Source organism: Bos indicus, chromosome 5, assembly GCF_029378745.1.
Source record: "Bos indicus isolate NIAB-ARS_2022 breed Sahiwal x Tharparkar chromosome 5, NIAB-ARS_B.indTharparkar_mat_pri_1.0, whole genome shotgun sequence".
Taxonomy (NCBI): Eukaryota; Metazoa; Chordata; class Mammalia; order Artiodactyla; family Bovidae; genus Bos; species Bos indicus.
Window position 1 is genome coordinate 1,614,703 of NC_091764.1, and position 12,486 is coordinate 1,627,188.

The 12,486-nt window shown below is 36.3% G+C and overlaps 1 protein-coding gene across 3 annotated transcripts in view; it reads left to right on the forward strand.

Moving 5' to 3' along the window:
• The window catches only part of TBC1D15 (TBC1 domain family member 15), a 74,022-nt gene that overhangs the window by 34,919 nt on the left and 26,617 nt on the right, over positions 1 to 12,486 (forward strand). For 2 of the 3 annotated variants that reach the window (XM_070788819.1, XM_019960182.2), the window contains 6 exons: positions 4,891 to 4,993; positions 6,016 to 6,066; positions 6,380 to 6,577; positions 8,001 to 8,129; positions 9,115 to 9,218; positions 10,786 to 10,880. In XM_070788819.1, coding sequence (XP_070644920.1) covers positions 4,891 to 4,993; positions 6,016 to 6,066; positions 6,380 to 6,577; positions 8,001 to 8,129; positions 9,115 to 9,218; positions 10,786 to 10,880 — 680 coding nt within the window. The remainder of the gene's footprint in view (positions 1 to 4,890; positions 4,994 to 6,015; positions 6,067 to 6,379; positions 6,578 to 8,000; positions 8,130 to 9,114; positions 9,219 to 10,785; positions 10,881 to 12,486) is intronic. The other variant, XM_070788820.1, reaches the window with a different exon arrangement.

Here is a 12,486-nt window from a genome sequence, read left to right on the forward strand (position 1 = left end):
TTATATTCTACTCTAGATACAAGCCCTTAAAGGGAGGTATTGTATCTATCTTATTTACATTTTCTCCTGAATTCCTAACCAGAGTGCCTGGCATGTAGTATTTGTGCAGTATATCTTAGTTGCATGAATAAATGGCAAGATACTTACCAGTTCTACGAATAATTTTGAAAGCATTGTTAAATAAACTGGACTTCAAAGATAAATAGATAAATTAGAAGGGAATAGCTCCAAAATAGAAATTAGAAGAAAATAGCTTAAGAGATGGATGAGTTCAAGGACAGACTCAACAATCACTTAGGTGCTTAAAAGAAAATATGTACCTTAAATATGTGTTCCTGATGTTTTAATGAAGGTTGTAAGTGAAACTATGTTTCCTTCTCTGTATTTGTAAACAAGAGAGAAGTAATACAAGAATCAGATAGATGGTGATAAAAATATCATTATTGGTGAGGCTTGGATATATAGCCTCATAATAATTCAGCCCAAAACAATCATTGTTGAATTCATCCAGCTACCACTTTTGGGCAATCACAGTTCTCCCTAGTGAGGGCAGACCACTTATGACATGAATGAGAGCAGGCTTGAAGCCACTTTCTCCCTTGGCAGGTGGATCCAAGAGGTAAAGAGAGCCTGGAAGGGGCTATGCCACACGTGCACCTTCCTCTTTTCTGACCTCAGCAGTTAGATATGTCTTTATTAGATGTGTGTGCATCTACCTGGAAACAAGAAGCCATGGGAATGGTGTTCCCCTCTTTTTTTCATTCAACAGGTATTTTTTTGTTGTTGTTGAGGACCCACCATGTCCTAGACGTCGTACTAAGTGGTGGAAAGGAGCACTTAGTCAAAGAGATAAGACCTCTGTCTTCACGGAGTTTGTATTGTTTGCAGGAAAGACAAACATTGCTTATACAAATAAATGTAAAATTTCAGCTGTTAAAGTGCTATGAATTAGAAATTTAGCACAATGAAATATAGTATATAATAGGGTAATATGTAAGTTTGTGTGTGTGTGTGTGTGTGTGTTACTAGTAAAGCTCTGAGAGAGAATGAGATTAACTAAGGAGAGGATAAAATGGGACAGAATGAGCTTAAGTGATTAATTAGAGCCTTTAATGACCTGGTCAAAGGGAAGACCCTAGCAGAGGAGTCTGACTCCCTACACTTTGTTTTCTCTCTGCCCACCAGGGTTTATCACATTTATGGTCAACCAAGGATGTGACTGTTTCTAGGGGAGGAGATAGCAGTGTAAAGTGAGTCCTTTAAAAGCTACATCCCTAATACCAGCCACTTCTCTATTGTGTATTCTCCTGTGACACTGGGGGCCAGTTTATTCTTTGCCCCTGAATAGCCTGAAATGTACATCAAAAATTTTATCCCCAAGGCCCCTCTGTATTCCAGGCAGAAAATAAGCACCCCTTAATCTTTTTCCCATCATAAATCGTACCCAATTACATTGTGTCATGTAGGTTACCAGAGATTGTATGCCGAGTCCAGGTGGTAGGATATTAGAAATTCCAGATAAACAGTCACCAGTATAAAAATAAGTCACAAATTTGTATAAGCTATCTCCTATTATCAAATTCTTAGGGAGATACTAAAGGTTCTTGTTTTTTATGTTCACAACTTAGGATCCAAATAAATGGAATTTCCAACTAAGTCCAAAGAAATGAAAATTCCCAACTATCCCCCATTTTTTACTTTATTAGGTTTCATTTCCTGTCTGTGGAGCAGTTATCCTAAGCAAAATGGTGTTTTCAGAGTCATGTTCCTATGGTCACAAATTGTAGAGACCAGAAGAAGGAGAGTAGGCCAGGAAAAGCTTGGTTTCAGCAGCTTTACTGAGATCCTGGCTGCTGTGTTCCCAGGTCATCCTTCTTATCTTCTGAGTTCAAAACATCAGTAGAGGTAGAATCAGACTACGTTATCTTTTTTCTCTGATCAACCTACATTAAGGAATGTGGCTTATATCTTTGGCTGTGATGTCTTCCTAATACTTCCTGAAATGAATTAAGGGCCTTAACCATACAGGTGAAAGGAAATTGCGGATTTGCTAGTGAGACAAAGGCTGGGGCAGCTATGCACGTTTCCTTCTTTCAGTTTTAGCAAGTGGATCAGTCAGCACAAAGTAGGCCAGCTTCTTGAGACTTAACTAGTTTCTCAACTAGTTTTCTTAACTACTGGGAAAAACAAATTGTCTTATTCGTTGATGTTCTGTACTGTTTGACTTATCAACATTTAAAACATCGTATTTAGTGGGATCAAAGAATGAGCCACAGACACATTCTTGTTATTTTTCTGGAACCAAGTTGGTTGCTAGGATGTCAGTGAAGGTTATTGCTTCTGTTAAAATTATTTTATATATTAGGCCATTTAAAAATTAATACATAAATATCCAAACAGTGAAATATTTCCTTAAAAAGCCAAATTGGTTGTATCATAACACCAGCCATTTACGAGATTAGGTTCTTGACCCTTATATATTCTCTTTGTGAGATACATTTATGTGTGTTGTGTGTGTGTATTCGTACATACATATGTACACATTTGTTCAGTTGCTGTTGTGTCCGACTCTTGGTGACCCCATGGACTGTAGCCCACCAGTCTCCTCTGTCCATGGGATTTCTCAGGGAAGAATACTGGAGTGGGTTGCCATTTCCTTCTCCAGGGGATCTTCTTCACCCAAGGATTGAACTGAGCCTTCTGCATTAGCAGGAATATTCTTTACCACTGAGCCCTCAGAGAAGCCTATATAGAAATTATATAAATAGGATTAAACTATACAGTTTTGCTGTAAATATTCTGTACCTTTTAACTAACCTTTTCTCCTTTGTATCTTTTGCAACATTATTATTTATTTAGCTTTCCATATTGATATCAGTAGCAATATAAAATAGTTACTGTTCCATCTCAGTGTGCAAACATTCTTCAGCTGTTGTAATTTCTGAATTCTGAAGTCTTTGAGAGAGGCTCACTCTAAAGTACTTCTGAATTTTCAGTAATTATGCATCTATAGTTAGGATGTTAGACAGTGGTTTTCTTTAAGTCCTTTAGTAGGATCTAATAGAATTGCTGATGTTAGCATCATTAAAAGTTCTATCTTACTGCTGCAGTGAGGTTTTGAAAGTCTTGAATAACGTTGTTATGAGTGAGCAACTTCCCAGAATCTATAATACCCCAGAATATGTAAATATAATAATTACTCTTTCCAGATTCATTCAGTATGGTAATCTGTCAGGTGGAAATGGGACAGTGTTCTGGAATGCTAGGCCTCCTTCTGGTGAACTCTGCAGTTGTTTAACAGCATATCACCTGTCCTCTTGCTGATGTGCTTGAAAAAAACACTTTGTTGATTTCTTTAGGGGCAAACAAGTATAACGTGACTTCCTCTAGCCCCTCACCACAGAGAATTAGTTATTAAAAAAATAAAAGAAATTCTTCCTTTTATAAAAGTGTCTGTGGTTGGTCGTTGGTTGAGCAGTGATTTCTTCTTTGGATCTCCAGTCTTGTGACCATAGTTTTACATCTGGAGCCAAATAGTTGGCTGGGCACAGATAACTGAAGGTTGCATATGTATTCCCCTTCAACATGCATAAGCCAGTGTTTTGACTTTCATGATCACTTATTTGTAGTTAAAGAAAAAAATTGATTTAAACTATGTTTAGAGACAAATAACCATAGTGCCAGCACCACTGTGTTAGGAAAAAATACATTCCTGTATTAATTATTTTCTTTTTCTGATGCTACATTTACAAGTTGAGCTATCACTTAGAAATGGCTTGTGAGAACCTGTAGGTCTTCATGTTAAGCATGAACCACCCCCCAGGAGAGATTCAGAAAAGTGATTAATGAAAATCGAACATATAAAAGTGATTTTTTTCCACTACTTCAAATGACTCAACCTTAACTCTTAAAAAGCCAAGGGGCTTATTAAGCTGTTATTGTCTTTGAGGAGTGAGTTCTGACTAAGAGTAAAATCTGTTTTGGATTTCATGTCCCCCCATCATTGCTGTTGCATCCTCTCATGTAAGAATTGAGAAGAGATAACTGATACTGAAGTTCTTATCTCAAGTTTTTATAATAAACTAGAAGTAGATAGCAGCAAAACAGTGCATTTAATTTTTGTTTTTAAATACAAAAGTTGTGGATTTATTACAGCTGGCTTACTAACTTATAAAACTTTTGAATAGAAAAAGACTGGCTAATTCGTTTACTTCAAATTGGGTCTCTTTTTGGAAAGCATTTTGTTTATTCTGTAGTTACTAGGAAATGTGAAGAAAAACTTGTGTCCAGACCTTAGTAAGCAAGAACTAAAAGTACACTGTTATGTGAACTGTACATTACAGCCATGTGTGTTATGATAATTATTTGCATAATTAATGATCTTTAACAGATAATCTTTTGTATCTTATATTTTTAACATCTTATATTGAAATACTCCCAAGCTGTGAAGTGTCCATTTCAAAATAGGATGTTTTCCTGTAGTGTACATATTACATATATCAATGAATCCTGAAGGGTGCTTCAACTTTCTCTTTAAGAGAAAATATATTCTTATAATAAGGGAAGATATATTTGTAAGGGTTTTTTACTATATTCTAAATAAGAGTTTGGGTTTGGGTTCATTATAATTTAGTTCTCTTGAATAAAATAAAATAGAAATACACTTCATCCTTTTTTATTTGTTAATTTAGTAGTTTCATGTAGTTTTGGAACTCACTTAAGATAGTTACTAAATAGTTGCTAATACTGTATTGATGGGAAATTGTCATGGAACTGGACATTTAAGGTTTGTTGTTGTTAAGGAAAAATAACTATGCATTAGTAATTACGCAGGTATCACTGATAAAGTGTGCTACTGTTTTCTACAAATCCCTTTTTTTTTTATTACAGATCTCCACAGGACAAAAGAACACTTCTTGTGAATTGTCAGAATAAGAGTCTTTCACAGTCTTTTGAAAATCTTCTTGATGAACCAGCATATGGTCTAATACAAGTATGTTTCTTAAGTCTCAGTTCAGTTCAATCGCTCAGTCGTGTCCGACTCTTTGCAGCTCCATGAATTGTAGCACACCAGGCCTCCCTGTCCATCACCAACTCCCGGAGTTCACCCAGACTCATGTCCATTGAGTCGGTGATGCCATCCAGCCATCTCATCCTCTGTCTATTTTGTATTAATCTGTTAGTCTGACCCCATTATTTTATATACATGCTACCTCTTACTTTCTTAGAGATACAGAATGAGGCACATGTCTGTTTGTGTGTAAACTTTATGGAACTATTCTCTGTAATTTTATAGAAATAGTATGTATCATCCTATAGAAATAGTATGTATCATCTAGTTTGAATTTTTATTTTCCATTTAAGAAGGTTCATTTGGGGTCAGGTTAGTCTAATTTCTCTTCAAGTATTTGAGTATATCCTTGAATTTGGCTAAAAAGCACAGGCAGAACTGAAGATAATTTTTTACTCAGATTTCTATGTAAACTTAATGGCATTTTTGTTGACTCATTTGTTTATTCACTAAAGATAATTTTTTACTCAGATTTCTATGTAAACTTAATGGCATTTTTGTTGACTCATTTGTTTATTCATTCAACAAATGCTTGAGTGCTTACTTTGTCCTAGATGTTCTTTTCTTGGTTCTGACGATAAAGTGGGGACTTTTTAGGAAGGAGGACAGGAGAGCTCTTGAATGGTGATTAAAATAAAAAGTGAGGGAGCAGTTTTTCTTATTATGAAAAATAATCATTTTAAAGATAGACCTTTAAGAAGTAGCTGTTTTGCTAAATATGAATAAGCAGGCAGTTTTGGATTTAGAAATAACTTTTGCAGTAGAAAAATGTTTTTTTACTGTTTTCTAGGACAGCACTGTCCAGAACAAATTACTCTTACTGGCATGAGTTACCCGTATATGTCAACTAATATTTAAATATTGTGAGTGTTTAAACTTAGCTGTCAGATATTTTGTATTAGTGTGGTACTGCACACTTTAAGAAGTATTTTTTTTTTGTGAAGGCAGGACTACTAGACAGAAGAAAGCTGTTGTGGGCCATTCATCAGTGGAAAGTAAGCACTGCATATATTTCTGGTGTATGCAGATTGAATGAAGCCTGCAAATCATTTGTTTATCTGCAATTCAATCAGTAGTGTTAGCTTGTCATTTAATACGCTATTTTAACCAAATGAAAATATTGGCTTAGAAAATTTAAATTTTTCTTCCCAGAAAGAAATGAAATTTTAAAATAATCTTAGAATACTGTTTTAGTTCTGATTTCCCTCCCCCTTTTAAAAAACTTGGCTCTTATGCTAATCTTATCATGAAGTATTTTTATTGTTTATTTGAATTAATTGTGCCAATATTTTTCTTCTTACTACATAGAAAATTAAAAAGGATCCTTATACAGCAACTATGGTAGGATTTTCCAAAGTCACAAACTACATTTTTGATAGTTTAAGAGGCAGTGATCCTTCTGTGCATCAGCGACCACCTTCAGAGATGGCAGATTTTCTTAGTGATGCTATTCCAGGTTTAAAGATAAATCAACAAGAAGAACCAGGATTTGAAGTCATCACAAAGGTGAGTGGAGTTTGTGTTAATATAGCTCTTGTATTTTAGCAGGAGAAATGCTTTTTAATGCTACAGAAATGCATTTCTATAGAAATATAGAAATTAAATGATATATAGAAACTCAGTTTTGGTCATACCTGGCTTCTTTCTCACAATCCTTTCTTATAACTTTTTGCTGACAGATAACAATTCAGGCTTGTCCTGCCACCAGATTCTTGGTTGTTTCTTCACCAACTATACTGCTTTCCTTTTCTATTCATCAGTGTTAGATCTCTTTTCTTTGATTACTTTTTGATAATAATGAATAGGTTGTTCGTTTCATTGAATGCATAGTGAAGTCGCTCAGTCGTGTCCGACTCTCTGTGACCCCATGGACTGTAGCCTACCAGGCTTCTCCATCCTTGGGATTTTCCAAGCAAGAATACCTGGAGTGGTTTGCCATTTCCTTCTCCAGGAGATCTTCCCAACGTAGGGATTGAACCCGGGTCTCCTGTGTTGTAGGCAGACTCTTTACCGTCTGAGCCACCAGGGAAGTCCACTGAGTGCATAGGAGTGAGTAAACAGTAAGCCTTGCATGTTGCCCATAGTTCTGTTCCAGATTTTTGTTTCTCAGTTACTCTACGCAGGCAGCTAGTCAGGACACTACTCTTGGGCTTTCATTCTTATGTGAATATTTTCTTTTTAAGTAAGATTAATTTTGGCTTTGAATTATGTCAGATCTTTACATTTGCTCAACAAGACTTGAATTTGTTACAATTCTAGGCTCCACACAGAACATTATGAAATATCTAAATTATAGTACTTAACAGAGAAGGAAATGGCAACCCACTCCAGTACTCTTGTGTGGAGAATCCCATGGACAGAGGAGCCTGGCGGGCTACAATCCATGGGGTTGCAAAGAGTTGGATACGATTGAGCAACCAACACACACATACACTTAAAGAACTTATCTTACAAATGGCATTTAAAAATTACCAACATTAATTGAATAAAAAACTGTATAAAATGCAGTGTGAAGCTAATGAATCATGAATCAATTCTGAGAGCTACCAATTTTAGTTTGGAAGAAAAGTTAATTTTAGAATATGAATGGAATAGTACTCTATTTTTTTAAAATAATATAGCATACCATTTAGTTTGAAGGGTTTGTTTTAGAATTTATATGTTGAATATTCTATACTTAGGTAATTGAAACCCAAAGTAGCCAATGTTTTTCTGTTTCTGAATTTATCACTCAGTTATTTGTGTGTTTAGTAGGAGAGAAAAATGTATGTAATGTTATTGCAGTTTATAAACTAAATATTGGAAACTAAGGGAAAATATTAGAAATGTTGGAACTTATGTGTGAGTAATAGTATTTTAGTTTTAGTTGCTATATACTTTGATTTCATTTCACTTGTGAAAGGTGTCCTTTTTGCTTATCTTATTTTAGATTGATTTGGGCGAAAGACCTGTTGTTCAAAGGAGAGAGCCAGTATCATTGGAAGAATGGACTAAGAACGTTGATTCTGAAGGAAGAATTTTAAATGTAGATAATATGAAGCAGATGATATTTAGAGGGGTAATTACTTTAGTATTTTAAATTGTTGGTATTTGAGTTTTCTTTTTTCTTTGAAATGTTGGAGAGATGAACTCCATTTTGATGAATGATATTTTCAAATATCATCAGTAGGACAGAGTGAGGTGCTTGTGATGTCCTTGAGGGTTGGGTTGGAGGGATATACTGTTAAGTCTGTGGAAAGGCACTCTTTCTTACTTGGAAGTTCTGTGGGTGATATGAAGGAGGTGATGTGTTTCTCTGTGGTAGCTGCCTTTTCCAGTAGGGTTTGGGTTTAGGAAGACTAATCAGTTCCACTGTCAGCTGTATAGTCTGCTGTATACTCTTCATTGTTTGTTTTCTGGCAGCTGCTTACATCTTTAGACTCTCAAAGTCAAAAACAAGGTAGTATTCACTGAATTGAGCTATTTTCATATATATACACGTACCTTGGAGATATTGCGGGTGCGTTCTAGACTGCTGCAGTAAAGTGAATATTGTAGATAAGCAAGTCACTCAAATTTTTTGATTTCCCAATGCATATAAAAATTACACTTATGCTGTGTACTGTATTTAGTTGATTAATTGTTCAACAGTGTCACGTCTAAGGAAAAATGTACATATTTTAATGAAAAAAATACAAAACAAAAAGATTTAATAACAGTAACATCAGAGATCACTGATCACAAATCACCATAACAAATAATAATGAAACAGCTTGAAATATTGCAAGAACTACCAGATTGCAACTCAGAGACATGAAATGACAAATGCTGTTAAAAAATTATTGCAAAGATAGATTTGTTTGACACAGGCTTGTCACAGATGTTTAATTGAATTCAAAAATGCAATATTTGAGAAATGCAGTGAAACAAAGTGCAGTAAAATGAGATATGCCTGTATAAAACTCTCTCTTAATCATTAGTTTTTCTGTTTATATGCGAGTTTTGTAAGATAAAATATTGCATTCATTTTTTACAAGTGTGTTTAATATGCATATTTTCTTCAGGGACTTAGTCATGCATTGAGAAAACAAGCATGGAAATTTCTTCTGGGTTATTTTCCTTGGGACAGTACCAAAGAGGAAAGAACTCAGTTACAAAAACAAAAGACGTAAGTAATGGTCTTTTGTATGCTTACTAAAGAAACCCAAGTAACTTACCCATATAAAGTGTAATATACTGGGATATGGGAGTATGTTCTTATTTTCATTTTTTTAATTTAAATATTATGAGTGCAGTGCTGCTGCTGCTGTGAAGTCGCTTCAGTCATGTCCAACTCTGGGCAACCCCACAGACAGCAGCCCATCAGGCTCCCCCGTTCCTGGGATTCTCCAGGCAAGAACACTGGAATGGGTTGCCATTTCCTTCTCCAGTGCATGAAAGTGAAAAGTGAAAGTGAAGTCTCTCAGTCGTGTCTGACTCCTAGCTACCCCATGGACTGCAGCCTACCAGGCTCCTCCATCCATGGGATTTTCCAGGCAAGAGTACTAGAGTGGGTTGCCATTGCCTTCTCTGTTATGAGTGCAGTAGTTAATTTCAAACCAGAAATGCTTATTAGAGAGATTTTATTGCAATTACATTGGTGAATATATTGAAAGATGGTTAAAAAAATTCTAGTTCCTTTGTATCTACATTTTAAACAAACTTAGATATAGATTTTTAAATATATCTCATTTATCTTGATTCATTTTTATAGTTTATTATGAAATTATAAAAATGGTTCATTAGAGTATTTGATATTTAGGTTAATTGCCTTTAAATTATTTTCCTGGTGCTCTTATAAACTGGTCTTTGATTCTTTTTTTGGGAAGTGTGTTTCTATTTTTAAGTAATTAAAACTTAATTAGAAAAAAACTTAAAAAGAAACACAGACCAACTGTCCAGTTTTACTTATTCCCAGTTCGTCAGTCTAACCTTTAATTTAAAGCTCATTTTCAGTCATTATATATATATTCAAACTCACACAGTCCTTTCTCATCTCAATATGTTTGCCAGAACTTCTTAGACATTTTCACATCAACAAATTTCTGCAGTTAACTGGTTGGAAAATGGCACTCTTATGTTACATTAAAGAAAAAAGAATTTTTTTTCCCTTAGGTTTATATTGGGTTGGCCAAAAAGTTTATATTGGGTTGGCCAAACAAGCTTTTTGGCCAACCGAATATTTGTCATTATTCAGAAACTCTAGTGGTTATAAAGTATTTAATGACAGGAATAAGTTTAGGTCTGATATTAAGGATTTAAATAATGTTTCCTTAAAATCTCACGTAAATTAATCACGTAGTTTAAACAAAGCTTATGACATAAGGTTATTTTATTTTTCCTTTGTTTTTACTAATTTATCATAACTTGAAACATTCACTGTCGTTTGTAAGTTTATATCTCATTAGCATGGCAGCCCACTCCAATACTCTTGCCTGGCAAATTCCTGAGCGACTTCACTTTCACTTTTCACTTTCATGCATTGGAGAAGGAAATGGCAACCCATTCCAGTGTTCTTGCCTGGAGAATCCCAGGGACGGGGGAGCCTGGTGGGCTGCCGTCTATGGGGTTGCCGAGAGTTGGACACAACTGAAGCAACTTAGCAGCGGCAGCAGCATCATAAATGCTTTGATACATTAGAATTTTTTTTAGGTGTTCAAGTAACTTTTTTTTTGGTGTAAAATTGTTTTTTGCAGTGATGAATACTTCAGAATGAAACTGCAGTGGAAATCTGTCAGCGAGGAACAAGAGAAAAGAAATTCGAGGTTAAGAGATTATAGAAGTCTTATCGGTAATTTTTTCTTAATTTTGGAAATGTTTGAAAGGATTGCATGGAAGTTTTGATGAGATTTAAGAAATGAAGGTATATAGTGAGAGTTAGGGCCCAAATAAAAAATCAGAAGCTTATGGCAAAGATTCTTACCATGAAAATACCTCAAACCTCCTAGGACAGCCTTTGGAATATGATTTAGGTGCTCTTTCTAGCTGCAAGCCTCTCTCTGGCTCTGTAGCCTTCTGAGGAAACTAACATTGTTGTGAACTTGGGCCAGATAATAAGGTCATAAAGCTGTGTCTCAGAGAGAGAAGATGGAGTAGAGGATGCAAAACTTACCTTTCCCCCTAAACACATCAGAAATCTACACGTGGAACAATTTTCACTGAAAACTAACTGGAGACTAGCGAAGAGAGTCCTGCACAGTCAAAGCTGAGAGAAAGATATACATGATATTGAACAGGAAAGGAAGACAAGTGATGAGGTTGGGACTTGTGTCGCTGGGAGAGGACTCAGGAAATTACATGGGTAGAGGTCCTCCTTGGGGACTGAGTGGGTTGAGCCACATACTAGGTACCACAGTCATGGGGTCCAGCACATGAAAAATGAGCCTCCTTGGCTGGTTGGAGGGCGAGTGGGCCTAACAGGAGGCTTGTAGGAAGCCTGAACTCTGCTCTTGAGGAGGGTGCACATACTTACCTGAGGCAGGGTGGAGAGGGTGGATCGAAAGCTAACCACCCTTGCACCGTCCTGGCCTGAGCTAAACAGACACTCTGTAGTCCTGTTTAGGAGACAGGCTGTGAGATACAGAAGCAACTCAGGCCTGAAGCAGCATATGAACAGGGTAGGGGGCACCCATTACAGGCAGAATATCAGAAGCAGTCTGGATCTATGACCTTTGCAGGACCCATAGCCCATGCCCCCACACTTGGAGTGCCCAGATTAGCACCTCTTGTTCTACCAGTGTTCCCACTGGGAGAGGTGTATAGGGTACATACTTAGAGGGAAGAGAACCCACTCAGACTGACCCCTGGGCCTTGTGCTCCAGAAATTTGAGTCCTGACCCTGTCCCTGAAAGGGAGATGACAGCAGAGGGTCAGACAGCCAGCTCATAGCCGGCTCTGGCCCTAGCCCCTCCATCTTGAGCCACACCTCCTACCAAGGTGATAGCTACCATCATGCTCTCAGGGAAAATGTGACTGTGTTCAGGATTAATCCAGCTTTCCCTCCAAAGCCATGGGCACATGCTGACTGTATAGGGATTTCCCCACGTAATGACACCCATAAGCTGTTTCTCTATGAAATTAGGTAAAGGTTAAACAAAACAATAAGACAGAGGAATTTGTTTCAATTGAAAGAGTAAGAGAAAACCCCTGAAAAAACAGCTAATGAAAGAGAAATAAGCAGTTTACCAGATAAAGAATTCAAAGCGTTTTTATGAGTAATAACACAGAAAATAGAAAAAAGAACTGAAAAATACAGACTGAAATGAAAAACACACTGTAAGGAATTAATAGTAGACTGGATGATCCAGAGCACATAAATGGTCTGGAAGATAGAATAATGGAAATCATCTAACCAGAACAGCAAAAAGAAAAAAAAAGGAACAGTGTAAGGGACCACT